Source organism: Scyliorhinus torazame, chromosome 22 (assembly GCF_047496885.1).
Source record: "Scyliorhinus torazame isolate Kashiwa2021f chromosome 22, sScyTor2.1, whole genome shotgun sequence".
NCBI classification, from domain to species: Eukaryota; Metazoa; Chordata; class Chondrichthyes; order Carcharhiniformes; family Scyliorhinidae; genus Scyliorhinus; species Scyliorhinus torazame.
Window position 1 is genome coordinate 265,547 of NC_092728.1, and position 25,485 is coordinate 291,031.

Here is a 25,485-nt window from a genome sequence, read left to right on the forward strand (position 1 = left end):
TAATACGTCCATTTGCTTCCAAATGGGAGTAGATCCTGTCTCGAAGAATTCTCTCCAGTAATTTCCCTACCACTGACGTAAGGCTCACCGGCCTGTAGTTCCCGGGATTATCCTTGCTACCCTTCTTAAACAGAGGAACAACATTGGCTATTCTCCAGTCCTCCGGGACATCCCCTGAAGACAGCGAGGATCCAAAGATTTCTGTCAAGGCCTCAGCAATTTCCTCTCCAGCCTCCTTCAGTATTCTGGGGTAGATCCCATCAGGCCCTGGGGACTTATCTACCTTAATATTTTTTAAGACACCCAACACCTCGTCTTTTTGGATCACAATGTGACCCAGGCTATCTACACCCCCTTCTCCAGACTCAACATCTACCAATTCCTTCTCTTTGGTGAATACTGATGCAAAGTATTCATTTAGTACCTCGCCCATTTCCTCTGGCTCCACACATAGATTCCCTTGCCTATCCTTCAGTGGGCCAACCCTTTCCCTGGCTACCCTCTTGCTTTTTATGTACGTGTAAAAAGCCTTGGGATTTTCCTTAACCCTATTTGCTAATGACTTTTCGTGACCCCTTCTAGCCCTCCTGACTCCTTGCTTAAGTTCCTTCCTACTTTCCTTATATGCCACACAGGCTTCGTCTGTTCCCAGCCTTTTAGCCCTGACAAATGCCTCCTTTTTCTTTTTGACGAGGCCTACAATATCACTCGTCATCCAAGGTTCCCGAAAATTGCCGTATTTATCTTTCTTCCTCACAGGAACATGCCGGTCCTGTATTCCTTTCAACTGACATTTGAAAGCCTCCCACATGTCAGATGTTGATTTGCCCTCAAACATCCGCCCCCAATCTATGTTCTTCAGTTCCCGCCTAATATTGTTATAATTAGCCTTCCCCCAATTTAGCACATTCTTCCTCGGACCACTCTTATCCTTGTCCACCAGTACTTTAAAACTTACTGAATTGTGGTCACTGTTACCGAAATGCTCCCCTACTGAAACATCTACCACCTGGCCGGGCTCATTCCTCAATACCAGGTCCAGTACCGCCCCTTCCCTAGTTGGACTGTTTACATATTGTTTTAAGAAGCCCTCCTGGATGCTCCTTACAAACTCCGCCCCGTCTAAGCCCCTGGCACTAAGTGAATCCCAGTCAATATTGGGGAAGTTGAAGTCTCCCATTAATTTGTGTTAGAGTTTAAGATTTTATTATAATTTCTTCTGTTTGATGATTTTGACCTGGGTTTTGCAATAAACCTCGATTTGCTGATAATTGGAGTTGTTTAAATTCTTCAATCTCTCACCAGCGATCTCTGACCAAGTCATTGTTAAGATATTCCTCACCTTAATTCCGGGGTCGAGAATCTAGGGTCATCTTGAACGATTCACTCAGGACAGGCTGCTGGTTAGGTAATAAACAGCAGTGTCCTATTCTCTCTCTTGGGAAAGCTACTCCAGCGAAGTAGGAACCGGGTGGGTGTTGCACCACCGGCAAGAGAGAGAATCACCTGGGCATTGGTGGGGGTCTGGATATCTGTGTGATATAAGCCTCAGGCTTCCGGTTAGGGATAAACGGCAGGCTTGATTCAGTGCTCTCTCCCGCGGAGGTGTCCCAGTGCGGCATCCCCTGGCCTCTGAAGTTTCAGTGCCAGCTGGAGAGAGACACACACAGATACTCAAACCCCAGATATCGGCCCAGTAGTGGAGTAGCAGAGATGGAACCCTCTACAAGGTGTGGGCTTGGGTAGGGTGCTCTTTCCAAGAGCCGGTGCAGACTCGATGGGCCGAATGGCCTCCTTCTGCACTGTAAATTCTATGATGTCATAGGAAAGGCAAATGGATTGTCGACCTTTATTTCAAAGGGAATGTAGGGAACTCCTGCTAAAAGTTAGAACATAGAATATTACAGGCCCTTCGGCCCTCAATGATGCGCCGACCTAGTTAGACCACACCTGGAACACTGTGACCAGTTCTGTTAAGGAAAGATGCTCTGACATTGGAGGCTGTCCAGAGGAGGTTCACTCGGTCGATCCCGGGTGGGGAGGGAGTTTCTCATGAGGAGAGGTTGAGGGGCCTGTCCTCATTGGAGTTTAGAAGAATGAGAGGCAGCCTTATTGAGACATTCGGATTCTCGGGGGGGGTTTAACAGGGTCGATGCTGAGAGGCTGTTCCCTCTTGTGGGAGAGTCTAGGACGAGGGGGCAGAATCTCAGAGTCAGGGGGCCGCCCATTTGAGGCAGAGATGAGGAGGAATTTCTTCCCTCGGAGGGGAGTGAATCTGTGGAATTCTTTACCGCAGAGAGGCTGTCGAGGGGCTGGGCCGTTAATTATGTTCAAGGCCAAGAGAGAGACGGTGTAAATCCGTGAGGGAGTCGAGGGTTACGGGTGATATGTTACTGTAGGTGTAACATAAGCGGCTTCCTTGTGGTGCACTTGACAAAGGAAGGTTCAGACGTGGAGATAACTTCAACACGTTTATTAAACTATTTACACTTCTATTACTCGGGTTCGACACTACTGCTAATCCTACTATAGCGACCCAGACTGACTAACCAGTTGCTGCAATCCACGTGGTGGGTGTAATATTGAATCAACCCTGTGTCTGTACTCACTGACTGTCTCCACTGGAAAGAGGCAGATCATGTGTGTGGTGTCCTTTATATATGGGTTGGTGTAATGCCCCCCTGTGGTCGTGTCACCTCTGTGTGTATCGCGAATGTCCTTTGGTCGTGTCCTATCTAACTGATCTATTGGTTGAGTGTGTGTGTGTGTGTGATGTTTCTGGTTCTCCCTCTAGTGTCTAGCTAGCCTACATGTATTTACAGTGATGCACATCGCCACACCGAGGATAAGGTGGGAAAGTGGAGTTGAGGATTATCACATCAGATCTGTCAGGATCCCGTTGAATGGGGGAGCAGACGCAATGGGCCGAATGGCCCACTCATGCCCCTCTGTCTTATGGGCTGACGGTCAGACCTTCCATGGTAGAATGTTCCACATGAGGGATCTGGGTCTAGGTGAACACTGTGGACCCCCCTCGCCACCTCCTGCTGAAGATGGTGAGGGGGGGGGGGTGGACAATGGATAGTGCCCCCCGCCCCCCCCCAGGACACATACCTGTGAGGTAAGGAGCTCTCCGTTCTTCAGCCACCTGTAGGTAGGCCGGGGCCTCCCTGACGCCCGGCACTCCCAGCGCAGCTGCTGCCCATTGTCCAGTCTGGTGTTGTTGATGGTCCGAGACCAATAGGGGCGAGCTGAGGGAGGAGGGTATCTGGGTCAGTCATTGTTACCTGGGCAACCGTGCAGACAGGAGGGAGGGAGAGAGCGAGAGAAACAGGAAGAGACAGAGAGAGACTCGCATTCCGCCGCAGCACCCCGACTGCAGCATGGCCCGAAGCTCTTCACTGACAGCGGAATATGTTTTGTGAAATACTCCCGCTGTCGCTGCAGTCAGTGAGAGACCGGGAACATCCCACACAGGGCAACGAGGTAACGAACTAGGCTGTCCGCTTTCAGTACAGTTTGTTGAGGAGTAAATATAGGCCCCAAGATCTCCCCCAGCCCGTGCATCCCCCCCATACCCCTAACCTCACGCCCCCCCCCCCCTCCCGCCCCGCCGTCCCCCCCGAACATAATCCGTTGGGACTTTGTACATAAACCTGAGAGGGTCACAGGGGCTTCAGATTAATGTCCCATCTTATCTCCGACACTGCGGCGCTCGGTTAGCACTGACCCTCTGACAGTGCGGCACTCCCTCAGTACTGACCCTCTGACAGTGCGGCACTCCCTCAGTACTGACCCTCTGAAAGTGCAGCACTCCCTCAGTACTGACCCTCTGACAGTACGGCGCTCCCTCAGTACTGACCCTCCGACAGTGCGGCACTCCCTCAGTACTGACCCTCTGACAGTGCGGCACTCCCTCAGTACTGACCCTCTGACAGTGCAGCACTCCCTCAGTACTGACCCTCTGACAGTGCAGCACTCCCTCAGTACTGACCCTCTGACAGTGCTGCACTCCCTCAGTACTGACCCTCTGACAGTGCGGCACTCCCTCAGTACCGACCCTCTGACAGGGCAGCACTCCCTCAGTGCTGTCCCTCCGACAGTGCAGCACTCCCTCAGTACTGACCCTCTGACAGTGCGGCACTCCCTCAGTACTGACCCTCTGACAGTGCGGCACTCCCTCAGTACTGACCCTCTGACAGTGCAGCACTCCCTCAGTACTGACCCTCTGACAGTGCAGCACTCCCTCAGTACTGACCCTCTGACAGTGCAGCACTCCCTCAGTACTGACCCTCTGACAGTGCGGCACTCCCTCAGTACTGACCCTCTGACAGTGCAGCACTCCCTCAGTACTGTCCCTCCGACAGTGCAGCACTCCCTCAGTACTGACCCTCTGACAGTGCGGCACTCCCTCAGTACTGACCCTCTGGCAGTGCGGCACTCCCTCAGTACTGACCCTCTGACAGTGCAGCACTCCCTCAGTACTGACTCTCTGACAGTGCGGCACTCCCTCAGTACTGACCCTCTGACAGTGCGGCGCTCCCTCAGTACTGACCCTCTGACAGTGCAGCACTCCCTCAGTACTGACCCTCTGCCAGTGCGGCACTCCCTCAGTACTGACCCTCTGACAGTGCGGCACTCCCTCAGTACTGACCCTCTGACAGTGCGGCACTCCCTCAGTGCTGTCCCTCCGACAGTGCAGCACTCCCTCAGTACTGACCCTCTGACAGTGCGGCACTCCCTCAGTACTGACCCTCTGACAGTGCGGCACTCCCTCAGTACTGACCCTCTGACAGTGCAGCACTCCCTCAGTACTGACCCTCTGACAGTGCAGCACTCCCTCAGTACTGACCCTCTGACAGTGCAGCACTCCCTCAGTACTGACCCTCTGACAGTGCGGCACTCCCTCAGTACTGACCCTCTGACAGTGCAGCACTCCCTCAGTACTGTCCCTCCGACAGTGCAGCACTCCCTCAGTACTGACCCTCTGACAGTGCGGCACTCCCTCAGTACTGACCCTCTGGCAGTGCGGCACTCCCTCAGTACTGACCCTCTGACAGTGCAGCACTCCCTCAGTACTGACTCTCTGACAGTGCGGCACTCCCTCAGTACTGACCCTCTGACAGTGCGGCGCTCCCTCAGTACTGACCCTCTGACAGTGCAGCACTCCCTCAGTACTGACCCTCTGCCAGTGCGGCACTCCCTCAGTACTGACCCTCTGACAGTGCGGCACTCCCTCAGTACTGACCCTCTGACAGTGCGGCACTCCCTCAGTACTGACCCTCCGACAGTGCGGCACTCCCTCAGTACTGACCCTCTGCCAGTGCGGCACTCCCTCAGTACTTACCCTCCGACAGTGCGGCGCTCCCTCAGCACTGACCCTCTGACAGTGCGGCACTCCCTCAGTACTGACCCTCTGACAGTGCGGCACTCCCTCAGTACTGACCCTCTGACACTGCGGCACTCCCTCAGTACTGACCCTCTGACAGTGCGGCACTCCCTCAGTACTGACCCTCTGACAGTGCAGCACTCCCTCAGTACTGACCCTCTGACAGTGCGGCACTCCCTCAGTACTGACCCTCCGACAGTGCAGCACTCCCTCAGTACTGCCCCTCTGACAGTGCGGCACTCCCTCAGTACTGACCCTCTGACAGTGCAGCGCTCCCTCAGTACTGACCCTCTGACAGTGCGGCACTCCCTCAGTACTGACCCTCTGCCAGTGCGGCACTCCCTCAGTACTGACCCTCCGACAGTGCGGCACTCCCTCAGTACTGACCCTCTGCCAGTGCGGCACTCCCTCAGTACTTACCCTCCGACAGTGCGGCGCTCCCTCAGTACTGACCCTCTGACAGTGCGGCACTCCTTCAGTACTGACCCTCCGACAGTGCGGCACTCCCTCAGTACTGACCCTCCGACAGTGCGGCACTCCCTCAGTACTGACCCTCTGACAGTGCGGCACTCCCTCAGTACTGACCCTCTGACAGTGCAGCACTCCCTCAGTACTGACCCTCTGACAGTGCGGCGCTCCCTCAGTACTGACCCTCTGACAGTGCGACACTCCCTCAGTACTGACCAACTGACAGTGCGGCACTCCCTCAGTACTGACCCTCTGACAGTGCGGCACTCCCTCAGTACTGACTCTCTGACAGTGCAGCACTCCCTCAGTACTGACCCTCTGACAGGGCGGAGCTCCCTCAGTACTGACCCTCTGACAGTGCGGCACTCCCTCAGTACGGACCCGCTGACAGTGCGGCGCTCCCTCAGTACTGATCCTCTGACAGTGCGGCACTCCCTCAGTACTGACCCTCTGACAGTGCGGCACTCCCTCAGTACTGACCCTCTGACAGTGCGGCGCTCCCTCAGTACTGACCCTCTGACAGTGCAGCACTCCCTCGGTACAGACCCTCTGACATTGCGGCACTCCCTCAGTACTGACCCTCTGACAGTGCGGCACTCACTCAGCACTGACCCTCTGACAGTGCGGCACTCCCTCAGTACTGACCCTCTGACAGTGCGGCACTCCCTCAGTACTGACCCTCTGACAGTGCGGCACTCCCTCAGTACTGACCCTCTGACAGTGCGGCACTCACTCAGTACTGATCCTCTGACAGTGCGGCGCTCCCTCAGTACTGACCATCTGACAATGCGGCACTCTCTCAGCACTGACCCTCTGACAGTGCGGCGCACCCTCAGCATTGATCCTCTGACAGTGCGGCACTCCCTCAGTACTGACCCTCTGACAGTGCGGCACTCCCTCAGTACTGACCCTCTGACAGTGCGGCACTCCCTCAGTACTGACCCTCAGCCAGTGCGGTGCTCCCTCAGTACTGACCCTCCGACAGTGCAGCACTCCCTCAGCACTGACCCTCTGACAGTGCGGCACTCCCTCAGTACTGACCCTCTGACAGTGCAGCGCTCCCTCAGTACTGACCCTCTGACAGTGCAGCACTCCCTAAATACTGACCCTCTGACAGTGCGGCACTCCCTCAGTACTGACCCTCTGACAGTGCAGCACTCCCTCAGTACTGACCCCCTGACAGTGCAGCACTCCCTCAGTACTGACTCTCTGGCAGTGCGGCACTCCCTCAGTACTGACCCTCTGACAGTGCAGCACTCCCTCAGTACTGACCCTCTGACAGTGCAGCACTCCCTCATACTGACCCTCCAACAGTGTGACACTCCCTCAGTACTGACCCTCTGACAGTGCGGCACTCCCTCAGTACTGACCCTCTGACAGTGCAGCACTCCCTCAGTACTGATCCTCTGACAGTGCGGCGCTCCCTCAGTACTGACCCTCTGACAGTGCGGCACTCCCTCAGTACTGAACCCCTCTGACAGTGCGGCGCTCCCTCAGTACTGACCCTCTGACAGTGCGGCACTCCCTCAGTACTGACCCTCTGACAGTGCAGCACTCCCTCAATACTGACCCTCTGACAGTGCAGCACTCCCTCAGTACTGACCCTCTGACAGTGCAGCATTCCCTCAGTACTGATCCTCTGACAGTGCGGTGCTCCCTCAGTACTGATCCTCTGACAGTGCAGCACTCCCTCAGCACTGACCCTCTGACTGTGCAGCACTCCCTCAGTACTGACCCTCTGACAGTGCGGCACTCCCTCAGTACTGACCCTCTGACAGTGCGGCACTCCTTCAGTACTGACCCTCTGACAGTGCGGCGCTCCCTCAGTACTGACCCTCTGACAGTGCAGCACTCCCTCGGTACTGACCCTCTGACAGTGCGGCACTCCCTCAGTACTGACCCTCTGACAGTGCGGCACTCACTCAGCACTGACCCTCTGACAGTGCGGCACTCCCTCAGTACTGACCCTCTGACAGTGCGGCACTCCCTCAGTACTGACCCTCTGACAGTGCGGCACTCCCTCAGTACTGACCCTCTGACAGTGCGGCACTCACTCAGTACTGATCCTCTGACAGTGCGGCGCTCCCTCAGTACTGACCATCTGACAATGCGGCACTCCCTCAGTACTGACCCTCTGACAGTGCGGCACTCACTCAGCACTGACCCTCTGACAGTGCGGCACTCCCTCAGTACTGACCCTCTGACAGTGCGGCACTCCCTCAGTACTGACCCTCTGACAGTGCGGCACTCCCTCAGTACTGACCCTCTGACAGTGCGGCACTCACTCAGTACTGATCCTCTGACAGTGCGGCGCTCCCTCAGTACTGACCATCTGACAGTGCGGCGCTCCCTCAGCACTGACCCTCTGACATTGCGGCGCACCTTCAGCATTGATCCTCTGACAGTGCGGCACTCCCTCAGTACTGACCCTCTGACAGTGCGGCACTCCCTCAGTACTGACCCTCTGACAGTGCGGCACTCCCTCAGTACTGACCCTGAGCCAGTGCGGTGCTCCCTCAGTACTGACCCTCCGACAGTGCAGCACTCCCTCAGCACTGACGCTCTGACAGTGCGGCACTCCCTCAGTACTGACCCTCTGACAGTGCAGCACTCCCGAAATACTGACCCTCTGACAGTGCGGCACTCCCTCAGTACTGATCCTCTGACAGTGCAGCACTCCCTCAGCACTGACCCTCTGACTGTGCAGCACTCCCTCAGTACTGACCCTCTGACAGTGCGGCACTCCCTCAGTACTGACCCTCTGACAGTGCGGCACTCCCTCAGTACTGACCCTCTGATAGTGCGGCTCTCCCTCAGTACTGACCCTCTGACAGTGCAGCACTCCCTCAGTACTGACCCTCTGACAGTGCGGCGCTCCCTCAGTACTCACCCTCTGACAGTGCAGCATTCCCTCAGTAATGATCCTCTGACAGTGCGGCGCTCCCTCAGTACTGACCCTCTGACAGTGCGGCACTCCCTCAGTACTGACCCTCTGACAGCGCAGCACTCCCTCAGTACTGACCCTCTGACAGTGCAGCACACCCTCAGTACTGACCCTCTGACAGTGCAGCACTCCCTCAGTACTGACCCTTTGACAGTGCGGTGCTCCCTCAGTACTGATCCTCTGACAGTGCAGCGCTCCCTCAGTACTGACCCTCTGACCGTGCAGCACTCCCTCAGTACTGACCCTCTGACAGTGCGCCGCTCCCTCAGTACTGCCCTCTGACTGTGCAGCACTCCCTCAGTACTGACCCTCTGACAGTGCGGCACTCGCTCAGTACTGACCCTCTGACAGCGTGGCACTCCCTCAGTACTGACCCTCTGACAGTGCGGCACTCCCTCAGTACTGACCCTCCGACAGTGCAGCACTCCCTTAGTACTGACCCTCCGACACTGCAGCACGCCCTCAGTATGACCCTCTGACAGTGCGGCGCTCCCTCAGTACTGACCCACTGACAGTGCGGCACTCCCTCAGTACTGACCCTCTGACAGTGCGGCACTCCCTCAGTACTGACCCTCTGACAGTGCGGCACTCCCTCAGTACTGACCCTCAGACAGTGCGGCACTCCCTCAGTACTGACACACTGACAGTCCGGCACTCCCTCAGTACTGACCCTCTGACAGTGCGGCGCACACTCAGCATTGATCCTCTGACAGTGCGGCACTCCCTCAGTACTGACCCTCTGACAGTGCGGCACTCCCTCAGTACTGACCCTCTGACAGTGCGGCGCTCCCTCAGTACTGACCCTCAGCCAGTGCGGTGCTCCCTCAGTACTGACCCTCCGACAGTGCAGCACTCCCTCAGCACTGACCCTCTGACAGTGCGGCACTCCCTCAGTACTGACCCTCTGACAGTGCAGCGCTCCCTCAGTACTGACGCTCTGACAGTGCAGCACTCCCTAAATACTGACCCTCTGACAGTGCGGCACTCCCTCAGTACTGACCCTCTGACAGTGCAGCACTCCCTCAGTACTGACCCCCTGACAGTGCAGCACTCCCTCAGTACTGACTCTCTGGCAGTGTGGCACTCCCTCAGTACTGACCCTCTGACAGTGCAGCACTCCTTCAGTACTGACCCTCTGACAGTGCAGCACTCCCGCATACTGACCCTCCAAAAGTGTGACACTCCCTCAGTACTGACCCTCTGACAGTGCGGCACTCCCTCAGTACTGACCCTCTGACAGTGCAGCACTCCCTCAGTACTGATCCTCTGACAGTGCGGCGCTCCCTCAGTACTGACCCTCTGACTGTGCAGCACTCCCTCAGTACTGACCCTCTGACAGTGCGGCACTCCCTCAGTACTGACCCTCTGACAGTGCGGCACTCCCTCAGTACTGACCCTCTGATAGTGCGGCTCTCCCTCAGTACTGACCCTCTGACAGTGCAGCACTCCCTCAGTACTGACCCTCTGACAGTGCGGCGCTCCCTCAGTACTCACCCTCTGACAGTGCAGCGCTCCCTCAGTACTGACCCTCTGACAGTGCGGCACTCCCTCAGTACTGACCCTCTGACAGCGCAGCACTCCCTCAGTACTGACCCTCTGACAGTGCAGCATTCCCTCAGTACTGACCCTCTGACAGTGCAGCACACCCTCAGTACTGACCCTCTGACAGTGCAGCACTCCCTCAGTACTGACCCTTTGACAGTGCGGTGCTCCCTCAGCACTGACCCTCTGACCGTGCAGCACTCCCTCAGTACTGACCCTCTGGCGGTGCAGCACTCACTCAGTACTGACCCTCTGACAGTGCGGTGCTCCCTCAGCACTGACCCTCTGACCGTGCAGCACTCCCTCAGTACTGACCCTCTGACACTGCGCCGCTCCCTCAGTACTGCCCTCTGACTGTGCAGCACTCCCTCAGTACTGACCCTCTGACAGTGCGGCACTCGCTCAATACTGACCCACTGACAGCGTGGCACTCCCTCAGTACTGACCCTCTGACAGTGCGTCACTCCCTCAGTACTGACCCTCCGACAGTGCAGCACTCCCTCAGTACTGACCCTCCGACACTGCAGCACGCCCTCAGTATGACCCTCTGACAGTGCGGCACTCCCTCAGTACTGACCCTCTGACAGTGCGGCACTCCCTCAATACTGACCCTCTGACAGTGCGGCACTCCCTCAGTACTGACCCACTGACAGTGCGGCACTCCCTCAGTACTGACCCTCTGACAGTGCGGCGCACCCTCAGCATTGATCCTTTGACAGTGCGGCACTCCCTCAGTACTGACCCTCTGACAGTGCGGCACTCCCTCAGTACTGACCCTCTGACAGTGCGGCACTCCCTCAGTACTGACCCTCAGCCAGTGCGGTGCTCCCTCAGTACTGACCCTCCGACAGTGCAGCACTCCCTCAGCACTGACCCTCTGACAGTGCGGCACTCCCTCAGTACTGACCCTCTGACAGTGCAGCGCTCCCTCAGTACTGACCCTCTGACAGTGTAGCACTCCCTAAATACTGACCCTCTGACAGTGCGGCACTCCCTCAGTACTGACCCTCTGACAGTGCAGCACTCCCTCAGTACTGACCCCCTGACAGTGCAGCACTCCCTCAGTACTGACTCTCTGGCAGTGCGGCACTCCCTCAGTACTGACCCTCTGACAGTGCAGCACTCCCTCAGTACTGACCCTCTGACAGTGCAGCACTCCCTCATACTGACCCTCCAAAAGTGTGACACTCCCTCAGTACTGACCCTCTGACAGTGCGGCACTCCCTCAGTACTGACCCTCTGACAGTGCAGCACTCCCTCAGTACTGATCCTCTGACAGTGCGGCGCTCCCTCAGTACTGACCCTCTGACAGTGCGGCACTCCCTCAGTACTGACCCTCTGACAGTGCGGCGCTCCCTCAGTACTGACCCTCTGACAGTGCGGCACTCCCTCAGTACTGACCCTCTGACAGTGCAGCACACCCTCAATACTGACCCTCTGACAGTGCAGCACTCCCTCAGTACTGACCCTCTGACAGTGCAGCATTCCCTCAGTACTGATCCTCTGACAGTGCGGTGCTCCCTCAGTACTGACCCTCTGACAGTGCAGCACTCCCTCAGTACTGACCCTCTGACAGTGCAGCACTCCCTCAGTACTGACCCTCTGACAGTGCCGCACTCCCTCATACTGACCCTCCAAAAGTGTGACACTCCCTCAGTACTGACCCTCTGACAGTGCGGCACTCCCTCAGTACTGACCCTCTGATAGTGCGGCTCTCCCTCAGTACTGACCCTCTGACAGTGCAGCACTCCCTCAGTACTGACCCTCTGACAGTGCGGCGCTCCCTCAGTACTCACCCTCTGACAGTGCAGCGCTCCCTCAGTACTGACCCTCTGACAGTGCGGCACTCCCTCAGTACTGACCCTCTGACAGCGCAGCACTCCCTCAGTACTGACCCTCTGACAGTGCAGCATTCCCTCAGTACTGACCCTCTGACAGTGCAGCACACCCTCAGTACTGACCCTCTGACAGTGCAGCACTCCCTCAGTACTGACCCTTTGACAGTGCGGTGCTCCCTCAGCACTGACCCTCTGACCGTGCAGCACTCCCTCAGTACTGACCCTCTGGCGGTGCAGCACTCACTCAGTACTGACCCTCTGACAGTGCGGTGCTCCCTCAGCACTGACCCTCTGACCGTGCAGCACTCCCTCAGTACTGACCCTCTGACACTGCGCCGCTCCCTCAGTACTGCCCTCTGACTGTGCAGCACTCCCTCAGTACTGACCCTCTGACAGTGCGGCACTCGCTCAATACTGACCCACTGACAGCGTGGCACTCCCTCAGTACTGACCCTCTGACAGTGCGTCACTCCCTCAGTACTGACCCTCCGACAGTGCAGCACTCCCTCAGTACTGACCCTCCGACACTGCAGCACGCCCTCAGTATGACCCTCTGACAGTGCGGCACTCCCTCAGTACTGACCCTCTGACAGTGCGGCACTCCCTCAATACTGACCCTCTGACAGTGCGGCACTCCCTCAGTACTGACCCACTGACAGTGCGGCACTCCCTCAGTACTGACCCTCTGACAGTGCGGCGCACCCTCAGCATTGATCCTTTGACAGTGCGGCACTCCCTCAGTACTGACCCTCTGACAGTGCGGCACTCCCTCAGTACTGACCCTCTGACAGTGCGGCACTCCCTCAGTACTGACCCTCAGCCAGTGCGGTGCTCCCTCAGTACTGACCCTCCGACAGTGCAGCACTCCCTCAGCACTGACCCTCTGACAGTGCGGCACTCCCTCAGTACTGACCCTCTGACAGTGCAGCGCTCCCTCAGTACTGACCCTCTGACAGTGTAGCACTCCCTAAATACTGACCCTCTGACAGTGCGGCACTCCCTCAGTACTGACCCTCTGACAGTGCAGCACTCCCTCAGTACTGACCCCCTGACAGTGCAGCACTCCCTCAGTACTGACTCTCTGGCAGTGCGGCACTCCCTCAGTACTGACCCTCTGACAGTGCAGCACTCCCTCAGTACTGACCCTCTGACAGTGCAGCACTCCCTCATACTGACCCTCCAAAAGTGTGACACTCCCTCAGTACTGACCCTCTGACAGTGCGGCACTCCCTCAGTACTGACCCTCTGACAGTGCAGCACTCCCTCAGTACTGATCCTCTGACAGTGCGGCGCTCCCTCAGTACTGACCCTCTGACAGTGCGGCACTCCCTCAGTACTGACCCTCTGACAGTGCGGCGCTCCCTCAGTACTGACCCTCTGACAGTGCGGCACTCCCTCAGTACTGACCCTCTGACAGTGCAGCACACCCTCAATACTGACCCTCTGACAGTGCAGCACTCCCTCAGTACTGACCCTCTGACAGTGCAGCATTCCCTCAGTACTGACCCTCTGACAGTGCGGTGCTCCCTCAGCACTGACCCTCTGACCGTGCAGCACTCCCTCAGTACTGACCCTCTGACCGTGCAGCACTCCCTCAGTACTGACCCTCTGACAGTGCGCCGCTCCCTCAGTACTGCCCTCTGACTGTGCAGCACTCCCTCAGTACTGATCCTCTGACAGTGCAGCGCTCCCTCAGTACTGACCCTCTGACCGTGCAGCACTCCCTCAGTACTGACCCTCTGACAGTGCGCCGCTCCCTCAGTACTGCCCTCTGACTGTGCAGCACTCCCTCAGTACTGACCCTCTGACAGTGCGGCACTCGCTCAGTACTGACCCTCTGACAGCGTGGCACTCCCTCAGTACTGACCCTCTGACAGTGCGGCACTCCCTCAGTACTGACCCTCCGACAGTGCAGCACTCCCTCAGTACTGACCCTCCGACACTGCAGCACGCCCTCAGTATGACCCTCTGACAGTGCGGCGCTCCCTCAGTACTGACCCACTGACAGTGCGGCACTCCCTCAGTACAGACCCTCTGACAGTGCGGCACTCCCTCAGTACTGACCCTCTGACAGTGCAGCACTCCCTCAGTACTGATCCTCTGACAGTGCGGCGCTCCCTCAGTACTGACCCTCTGACAGTGCGGCACTCCCTCAGTACTGACCCTCTGACAGTGCGGCGCTCCCTCAGTACTGACCCTCTGACAGTGCGGCACTCCCTCAGTACTGACCCTCTGACAGTGCAGCACACCCTCAATACTGACCCTCTGACAGTGCAGCACTCCCTCAGTACTGACCCTCTGACAGTGCAGCATTCCCTCAGTACTGATCCTCTGACAGTGCGGTGCTCCCTCAGTACTGACCCTCTGACAGTGCAGCACTCCCTCAGTACTGACCCTCTGACAGTGCAGCACTCCCTCAGTACTGACCCTCTGACAGTGCCGCACTCCCTCATACTGACCCTCCAAAAGTGTGACACTCCCTCAGTACTGACCCTCTGACAGTGCGGCACTCCCTCAGTACTGACCCTCTGACAGTGCAGCACTCCCTCAGTACTGATCCTCTGACAGTGCGGCGCTCCCTCAGTACTGACCCTCTGACAGTGCGGCACTCCCTCAGTACTGACCCTCTGACAGTGCGGCGCTCCCTCAGTACTGACCCTCTGACAGTGCGGCACTCCCTCAGTACTGACCCTCTGACAGTGCAGCACTCCCTCAATACTGACCCTCTGACAGTGCAGCACTCCCTCAGTACTGACCCTCTGACAGTGCAGCATTCCCTCAGTACTGATCCTCTGACAGTGCGGTGCTCCCTCAGTACTGATCCTCTGACAGTGCAGCACTCCCTCAGCACTGACCCTCTGACTGTGCAGCACTCCCTCAGTACTGACCCTCTGACAGTGCAGCATTCCCTCAGTACTGATCCTCTGACAGTGCGGTGCTCCCTCAGTACTGATCCTCTGACAGTGCAGCACTCCCTCAGCACTGACCCTCTGACTGTGCAGCACTCCCTCAGTACTGACCCTCTGACAGTGCGGCACTCCCTCAGTACTGACCCTCTGACAGTGCGGCACTCCCTCAGTACTGACCCTTTGACAGTGCGGTGCTCCCTCAGCACTGACCCTCTGACCGTGCAGCACTCCCTCAGTACTGACCCTCTGACAGTGCGGTGCTCCCTCAGCACTGACCCTCTGACCGTGCAGCACTCCCTCAGTACTGACCCTCTGACAGTGCAGCACTCCCTCAGTACTGACCCTCTGACAGTGCGGTGCTCCCTCAGCACTGACCCTCTGACCGTGCAGCACTCCCTCAGTACTGACCCTCTGACCGTGCAGCACTCCCTCAGTACTGACCCTCTGACAGTGCGCCGCTCCCTCAGTACTGCCCTCTGACTGTGCAGCACTCCCTCAGTACTGATCCTCTGACAGTGCAGCGCTCCCTCAGTACTGACCCTCTGACCGTGCAGCACTCCCTCAGTACTGACCCTCTGACAGTGCGCCGCTCCCTCAGTACTGCCCTCTGACTGTGCAGCACTCCCTCAGTACTGACCCTCTGACAGTGCGGCACTCGCTCAGTACTGACCCTCTGACAGCGTGGCACTCCCTCAGTACTGACCCTCTGACAGTGCGGCACTCCCTCAGTACTGACCCTCCGACAGTGCAGCACTCCCTCAGTACTGACCCTCCGACACTGCAGCACGCCCTCAGTATGACCCTCTGACAGTGCGGCGCTCCCTCAGTACTGACCCACTGACAGTGCGGCACTCCCTCAGTACAGACCCTCTGACAGTGCGGCACGCCCTCAGTACTGACCCTCTGACAGTGCGGCCCTCCCTCAGTACTGACCCTCTGACAGTGCGGCACTCCCTCAGTACTGACCCACTGACAGTGCGGCACTCCCTCAGTACTGACCCTCTGACAGTGCGGTGTTCCCTCAGTACTGACCCTCTGACAGTGCGGCAGTCCCTCAGTACTGACCCTCTGACAGTGCGGTGTTCCCTCAGTACTGACCCTCTGACAGTGCGGCGCTCCCTCAGTACTGAATCTCTGACAGTGCGGCGCTCCCTCAGTACTGACCCTCTGACAGTGCGGCACTCCCTCAGTACTGACCCTCTGACAGTGCAGCGCTCCCTCAGTACTGACCCTCTGACAGTGCGGCACTCCCTCAGTACTGACCCTCTGACAGTGCAGCACTCCCTCGGTACTGACCCTCTGACAGTGCGGCGCTCCCTCAGTACTGACCCTCTGACAGTGCGGCACTCCCTCAGTACTGACCCTCTGACAGTGCAGCACTCCCTCAGTACTGACCCTCTGACAGTGCGGCGCTCCCTCAGTACTGACCCTCTGACAGTGCGGCACTCCCTCAGGACTGACCCTCTGACAGTGCAGCACTCCCTCAGTACTGACCCTCTGACAGTGCAGCACTCCCTCAGTACGGACTCTCTGACAGTGCGGCACTCCCTCAGTACTGACCCTCTGACAGTGCAGCATTCCCTCAGTACTGACCCTCTGACCGTGCGGCACTCCCTCAGTACTGACCCTCTGACCGTGCGGCACTCCCTCAGTACTGACCCTCTGACCGTGCGGCACTCCCTCAGTACTGACCCTCTGACAGTGCAGCACTCCCTCAGTACTGACCCTCTGACAGTGCGGCACTCCCTCAGTACTGACCCTCTGACAGTGCGGCGCTCCCTCAGTACTGACCCACTGACAGTGCAGCTCTCCCTCAGTACTGACCCTCTGACAGTGCAGCACTCCCTCAGTACTGATCCTCTGACAGTGCGGCACTCCCTCAGTCCTGACACTCTGAATGTGCGGCACTCCCTCAGTACTGGCCCTCTGACAGTGCAGCACTCCCTCAGTCCTGACACTCTGACAGTGCGGCGCTCCCTCAGTACTGACCATCTGGCAGTGCAGCATTCCCTCAGTACTGACCCTCTGACAGTGCGGCACTCCCTCAGTTCTGACCCCCTGACAGTGCGGCACTCCCTCAGTACTGACCCTCTGACAGTGCAGCACTCCCTCAGTGCTGACCCTCTGACAGTGCGGCACTCCCTCGTACTGACCCTCTGACAGTGCGGCACTCCCTCAGTACTGACCCCCCGACAGTGCGGCACTCCCTCAGTACTGACCCTCCGACAGTGCAGCACTCCCTCAGTACTGACCCTCTGACAGTGCGGCACTCCCTCAGTACTGACCCTCTGACAGTGCAGCACTCCCTCAGTGCTGACCCTCTGACAGTGCGGCACTCCCTCGTACTGACCCTCTGACAGTGCGGCACTCCCTCAGTACTGACCCACCGACAGTGCGGCACTCCCTCAGTACTGACCCTCCGACAGTGCAGCACTCCCTCAGTACTGACCCTCTGACAGTGCAGCACTCCCTCAGTACTGACCCTCTGACAGTGTGGCACTCCCTCAGTACTGACCCTCTGACAGTGCAGCACTCCCTCAGTACTGACCCTCTGACAGTGCAGCACTCCCTCAGTGCTGACCCTCGGACAGTGCGGCACTCCCTCAGTACTGACCCTCTGACAGTGCGGCACTCCCTCAGTACTGACTCTCTGACAGTGCGGCACTCCCTCAGTACTGACCGTCTGACAGTGCGGCGCTCCATCAGCACTGACCCTCTGACAGTGCGGCACTCCCTCAGTACTGACCCTCTGACATTGCGGCACTCACTCAGTACTGACCCTCTGACAGCGTGGCACTCCCTCAGTACTGACCCTCTGACAGTGCGGCACTCCCTCAGTACTGAACCTCCGACAGTGCAGCACTCCCTCAGTACTGACCCTCCGACACTGCAGCACTCCCTCAGTACTGACCCTCCGACACTGCAGCACGCCCTCAGTATGACCCTCTGACAGTGCGGCACGCCCTCAGTACTGACCCTCTGACAGTGCGGCGCTCCCTCAGTACTGACCCTCTGACAGTGCGGCACTCCCTCAGTACTGACCCACTGACAGTGCGGCACTCCCTCAGTACTGACCCTCTGACAGTGCGGTGTTCCCTCAGTACTGACCCTCTGACAGTGCGGCAGTCCCTCAGTACTGACCCTCTGACAGTGCGGTGTTCCCTCAGTACTGACCCTCTGACAGTGCGGCGCTCCCTCAGTACTGAATCTCTGACAGTGCGGCGCTCCCTCAGTACTGACCCTCTGACAGTGCGGCACTCCCTCAGTACTGACCCTCTGACAGTGCAGCGCTCCCTCAGTACAGACCCTCTGACAGTGCGGCACTCCCTCAGTACTGACCCTCTGACAGTGCAGCACTCCCTCGGTACTGACCCTCTGACAGTGCGGCGCTCCCTCAGTACTGACCCTCTGACAGTGCTGCACTCCCTCAGTACTGACCCTCTGACAGTGCAGCACTCCCTCAGTACTGACCCTCTGACAGTGCGGCGCTCCCTCAGTACTGACCCTCTGACAGTGCGGCACTCCCTCAGGACTGACCCTCTGACAGTGCAGCACTCCCTCAGTACTGACCCTCTGACAGTGCAGCACTCCCTCAGTACGGACTCTCTGACAGTGCGGCACTCCCTCAGTACTGACCCTCTGACAGTGCAGCATTCCCTCAGTACTGACCCTCTGACCGTGCGGCACTCCCTCAGTACTGACCCTCTGACCGTGCGGCACTCCCTCAGTACTGACCCTCTGACCGTGCGGCACTCCCTCAGTACTGACCCTCTGACAGTGCAGCACTCCCTCAGTACTGACCCTCTGACACTGCGGCGCTCCCTCAGTACTGACCCTCTGACAGTGCGGCGCTCCCTCAGTACTGACCCACTGACAGTGCAGCTCTCCCTCAGTACTGACCCTCTGACAGTGCAGCACTCCCTCAGTACTGATCCTCTGACAGTGCGGCACTCCCTCAGTCCTGACACTCTGAATGTGCGGCACTCCCTCAGTACTGGCCCTCTGACAGTGCAGCACTCCCTCAGTCCTGACACTCTGACAGTGCGGCGCTCCCTCAGTACTGACCATCTGGCAGTGCAGCATTCCCTCAGTACTGACCCTCTGACAGTGCGGCACTCCCTCAGTTCTGACCCCCTGACAGTGCGGCACTCCCTCAGTACTGACCCTCTGACAGTGCAGCACTCCCTCAGTGCTGACCCTCTGACAGTGCGGCACTCCCTCGTACTGACCCTCTGACAGTGCGGCACTCCCTCAGTACTGACCCCCCGACAGTGCGGCACTCCCTCAGTACTGACCCTCCGACAGTGCAGCACTCCCTCAGTACTGACCCTCTGACAGTGCGGCACTCCCTCAGTACTGACCCTCTGACAGTGCAGCACTCCCTCAGTGCTGACCCTCTGACAGTGCGGCACTCCCTCGTACTGACCCTCTGACAGTGCGGCACTCCCTCAGTACTGACCCCCCGACAGTGCGGCACTCCCTCAGTACTGACCCTCCGACAGTGCAGCACTCCCTCAGTACTGACCCTCTGACAGTGCAGCACTCCCTCAGTACTGACCCTCTGACAGTGCAGCACTCCCTCAGTACTGACCCTCTGACAGTGCAGCACTCCCTCAGTACTGACCCTCTGACAGTGTGGCACTCCCTCAGTACTGACCCTCTGACAGTGCAGCACTCCCTCAGTACTGACCCTCTGACAGTGCAGCACTCCCTCAGTGCTGACCCTCGGACAGTGCGGCACTCCCTCAGTACTGACCCTCTGACAGTGCGGCACTCCCTCAGTACTGACTCTCTGACAGTGCGGCACTCCCTCAGTACTGACCGTCTGACAGTGCGGCGCTCCATCAGCACTGACCCTCTGACAGTGCGGCACTCCCTCAGTACTGACCCTCTGACATTGCGGCACTCACTCAGTACTGACCCTCTGACAGTGCGGCACTCCCTCAGTACTGACCCCCTGACAGTGCGGCACTTCCTCAGTACTGACCCCCTGACAGTGCAGCACTCCCTCAGTACTGACCCTCTGACAGTGCGGCGCTCCCTCAGGTCTGACCCTCTGACAGTGCGGCGCTCCCTCAGTACTGACCCTCTCACAGTGCAGCACTCCCTCAGTACTGACCCTCTGACAGTGCGGCGCTACCTCAGCACTGACCCTCTGACAGTGCAGCACTCCCTCAGTACTGAACTTCTGACAGTGCGGCACTCCCTCAGTACTGACTCTCTGACAGTTCCGCTCTCCCTCAGTACTGACCCTCTGACAGTGCAGCACTCCCTCAGTACTGAACCTCTGACAGTGCGGCGCTCCCTCAGTACTGACCCTCTGACAGTGCGGCACTCCCTCAGTACTGACCCTCTGACAGTGCGGCACTCCCTCAGCACTGACCCTCTGACAGTGCAGCGCTCCCTCAGTACTGATCCTCTGACAGTGCAGCACTCCCTCGGTACTGACCCTCTGACAGTGCGGCACTCCCTCAGCACTGACTCTCTGACAGTTCCGCTCTCCCTCAGTACTGACCCTCTGACAGTTCCGCTCTCCCTCAGTACTGACCCTCTGACAGTTCCGCTCTCCCTCAGTACTGACCCTCTGACAGTTCCGCTCTCCCTCAGTACTGATCCTCTGACAGTGCAGCACTCCCTCAGTACTGACCCTCTGACAGTGCAGCACTCGCTCAGTACTGACACTCTGACAGGCGGCTCTCCCTCAGCACTGACCCTCTGACAGTGCGGCACTCCCTCAGTACAGACCCTCTGACAGTGCGGCACTCCCTCAGTACTGACCCTCTCACAGTGCGGCACACCGTCAGTACTGACCCTCTGACAGTGATGCACTCCCTCAGTACTGACCCTCTGACAGTGTGGCACTCCCTCAGTACTGACCCTCTCACAGTGCGGCACACCCTCAGTACTGACCCTCTCACAGTGATGCACTCCCTCAGTACTGACCCTCTGACAGTGCAGCACTCCCTCAGTGCTGACCCTCGGACAGTGCGGCACTCCCTCAGTACTGACTCTCTGACAGTGCGGCACTCCCTCAGTACTGACCGTCTGACAGTGCGGCGCTCCATCAGCACTGACCCTCTGACAGTGCGGCACTCCCTCAGTACTGACCCTCTGACATTGCGGCACTCACTCAGTACTGACCCTCTGACAGCGTGGCACTCCCTCAGTACTGACCCTCTGACAGTGCGGCACTCCCTCAGTACTGAACCTCCGACAGTGCAGCACTCCCTCAGTACTGACCCTCCGACACTGCAGCACGCATTCAGTATGACCCTCTGACAGTGCGGCGCTCCCTCAGTACTGACCCACTGACAGTGCGGCACTCCCTCAGTACAGACCCTCTGACAGTGCGGCACGCCCTCAGTACTGACCCTCTGACAGTGCGGCCCTCCCTCAGTACTGACCCTCTGACAGTGCGGCACTCCCTCAGTACTGACCCACTGACAGTGCGGCACTCCCTCAGTACTGACCCTCTGACAGTGCGGTGTTCCCTCAGTACTGACCCTCTGACAGTGCGGCAGTCCCTCAGTACTGACCCTCTGACAGTGCGGTGTTCCCTCAGTACTGACCCTCTGACAGTGCGGCGCTCCCTCAGTACTGAATCTCTGACAGTGCGGCGCTCCCTCAGTACTGACCCTCTGACAGTGCGGCACTCCCTCAGTACTGACCCTCTGACAGTGCAGCGCTCCCTCAGTACTGACCCTCTGACAGTGCGGCACTCCCTCAGTACTGACCCTCTGACAGTGCAGCACTCCCTCGGTACTGACCCTCTGACAGTGCGGCGCTCCCTCAGTACTAACCCTCTGACAGTGCGGCACTCCCTCAGTACTGACCCTCTGACAGTGCAGCACTCCCTCAGTACTGACCCTCTGACAGTGCGGCGCTCCCTCAGTACTGACCCTCTGACAGTGCGGCACTCCCTCAGGACTGACCCTCTGACAGTGCAGCACTCCCTCAGTACTGACCCTCTGACAGTGCAGCACTCCCTCAGTACGGACTCTCTGACAGTGCGGCACTCCCTCAGTACTGACCCTCTGACAGTGCAGCATTCCCTCAGTACTGACCCTCTGACCGTGCGGCACTCCCTCAGTACTGACCCTCTGACCGTGCGGCACTCCCTCAGTACTGACCCTCTGACCGTGCGGCACTCCCTCAGTACTGACCCTCTGACAGTGCAGCACTCCCTCAGTACTGACCCTCTGACAGTGCGGCACTCCCTCAGTACTGACGCTCTGACAGTGCGGCGCTCCCTCAGTACTGACCCACTGACAGTGCAGCTCTCCCTCAGTACTGACCCTCTGACAGTGCAGCACTCCCTCAGTACTGATCCTCTGACAGTGCGGCACTCCCTCAGTACTGACACTCTGAATGTGCGGCACTCCCTCAGTACTGGCCCTCTGACAGTGCAGCACTCCCTCAGTCCTGACACTCTGACAGTGCGGCGCTCCCTCAGTACTGACCATCTGGCAGTGCAGCATTCCCTCAGTACTGACTCTCTGACAGTGCGGCACTCCCTCAGTACTGACCCTCTGACAGTGCGGCACTCCCTCAGTACTGACCCTCTGTCAGTGCGGCACTCCCTCAGTACTGACCCTCTGACAGTGCGGCGCTCCCTCAGTACTGACCCTCTGACAGTGCGGCACTCCCTCAGTACTGACACCCTGACAGTGCAGCACTCCCTCAGTACTGACCCCCTGACAGTGCGGCACTCCCTCAGTACTGACCCCCTGACAGTGCAGCACTCCCTCAGTACTGACCCTCTGACAGTGCGGCCCTCACTCAGGACTGACCCTCTGACAGTGCGGCACTCCCTCAGTACTGACACCCTGACAGTGCAGCACTCCCTCAGTACTGACCCCCTGACAGTGCGGCACTCCCTCAGTACTGACCCCCTGACAGTGCAGCACTCCCTCAGTACTGACCCTCTGACAGTGCGGGGCTCCCTCAGTACTGACCCTCTGACAGTGCGGCGCTCCCTCAGGTCTGACCCTTTGACAGTGCAGCACTCCCTCAGTACTGACCCTCTGACAGTGCGGCGCTCCCTCAGTACTGACCCTCTGACAGTGCAGCACTCCCTCAGTACTGACCCTCTGACAGTGCGGCACTCCCTCAGTACTGACCCTCTGACAGTGCGGCACTCCCTCAGTACTGACCCTCTGACAGTGCGGCACTCCCTCAGTACTGACTCTCTGACAGTTCCGCTCTCCCTCAGTACTGACCCTCTGACAGTGCGGCGCTCCCTCAGCACCGACCCTCTGACAGTGCGGCACTCCCTCAGTACTGACCCTCTGACAGTGCGGCACTCCCTCAGTACTGACCCTCTGACAGTGCGGCACTCCCTCAGTACTGACCCTCTGACAGTGCGGCACTCCCTCAGCACCGACCCTCTGACAGTGCGGCACTCCCTCAGTACTGACCCTCTGACAGTGCGGCACTCCCTCAGTACTGACCCTCTGACAGTGCGGCACTCCCTCAGTACTGACCCTCTGACAGTGCGGCACTCCCTCAGTACTGACTCTCTGACAGTGCAGCACTCCCTCAGTACCGGCCCTCTGACAGTGCGGCACTCCCTCAGTACCGACCCTCTGACAGTGCGGCACTCCCTCAGTACTGACCCTCTGACAGTGCGGCGCTCCCTCAGTACTGACCCTCTGACAGTGCGGCACTCCCTCAGTACTGACCCTCTGACAGTGCAGCACTCCCTCAGTACTGACCCTCTGACTGTGCGGCACTCCCTCAGTACTGACCCTCTGACTGTGCGGCACTCCCTCAGTACTGACCCTCTGACAGTGCAGCACTCCCTCAGTACTGACCCTCTGACAGTGCGGCACTCCCTCAGTACTGACCCTCTGACAGTGCGGCACTCCCTCAGAACTGACCCTCCGACAGTGCGGCACTCCCTCAGTACTGACCCTCTGACAGTGCAGCACTCCCTCAGTACTGACCCTCTGACAGTGCAGCACTCCCTCAGTACTGACCCTCTGACAGTGCAGCACTCCCTCAGTACTGACCCTCTGACAGTGCAGCACTCCCTCAGTACTGACCCTCTGACAGTGCAGCACTCCCTCAGTACTGACCCTCTGACAGTGCAGCACTCCCTCAGTACTGACCCTCTGACAGTGCGGCACTCCCTCAGTACTGACCCTCTGACAGTGCGGCACTCCCTCAGTACTGACCCTCTGACAGTGCGGCACTCCCTCAGTACTGACCCTCTGACAGTGCGGTGCTCCCTCAGTATTTAATGTTTTGTGACAATGCTTGCACATTGGGGAATGTTAATAGTCAGGAGAATTCCGTCGCTATTCCCTGTGTTTGGAGTGGGAGTTTTGATGTGATTTACACTGCTGTCTTTGTGGGGGTGCTCGCTATGAGAGAGTCAGCTCCTACTGGGGGAGATTGTCCCCACAGCAACAACACCTCAAAGACCCTCTGCTGCCTCCCTCCACATTCAGCCCCCCTCCCCTCGCCTCCTCCTGCTGCCCCAGAGCTGGGCTCAGTGGTTAGGAGGCCTTGTTGACCTTCGCTCTGCGACCCTGCCTGACTTACTGTACACCTGCAATTCTCCCCGGACAGTGCTTCCTCCTCGAGTATTCTCCACTTTACACTCGTACGTTCCGGAATCTTCCCTCTGAATGTTCAGCACCTCCAGTATGGCCTGCGATTTCCGCAGCCTCGCCCTGCTGGGTAAGATCCCGTTCAGCTTCCTCCAGGTGATGGTGGGGACGGGGCTGGAGGGGGAGGAGAGCAGGGACAGTCAGAACACACACACACCCCCAACAGTGTTACCGGCACCAGTGGCCGCAATGTGGGCAGGGAGTCACCTCTAGACAAACAACAAATTCTCAATCCACCCTCTGGCATGGCAGCGATTCGAACCTGGGTCCCCAGAGCATCACCCTGGGTCCCCAGAGCATCACCCTGGGTCACTGCGTTAATTAACTTGTGTCACTGGGTTAATTAACTTGTGTCACTGGGTTAATTACTCTGTGTCACTGGGTTAATTACTCTGTGTCACTGGGTTAATTACTCTGTGTCACTGGGTTAATTACTATGGGTCTCTGGGTTAATTAACTTGTGTCACTGGGTTAATTACTCTGCGTCCCTGGGTTAATTAACTTGTGTCACTGGGTTAATTACTCTGTGTCACTGGGTTAATTACTATGGGTCTCTGGGTTACTTACTCTGTGTCACTGGGTTAATTACTCTGTGTCACTGGGTTAATTACTCTGGGTCCCTCGGTTAATTATTCTGTGTCACTGGGTTAATTACTCTGTGTCACTGGGTTAATTACTATGGGTCTCTGGGTTACTTACTCTGTGTCACTGACCCTCAGGTTAATTAACTTGTGTCACTGGGTTAATTACTCTGTGTCACTGGGTTAATTAACTTGTGTCA

At 58.1% G+C, this 25,485-nt stretch overlaps 1 protein-coding gene across 1 annotated transcript in view; it reads right to left on the bottom strand.

The window, feature by feature from the left end:
• LOC140399396 (contactin-5-like) overlaps positions 1-25,485 on the bottom strand; it is a 238,123-nt gene that overhangs the window by 26,284 nt on the left and 186,354 nt on the right. The window contains exons 9-10 of the mRNA XM_072488975.1: positions 24,637-24,818; positions 3,115-3,251 (exon numbers count right to left, since the gene is read on the bottom strand). Coding sequence (XP_072345076.1) covers positions 3,115-3,251; positions 24,637-24,818 — 319 coding nt within the window. The remainder of the gene's footprint in view (positions 1-3,114; positions 3,252-24,636; positions 24,819-25,485) is intronic.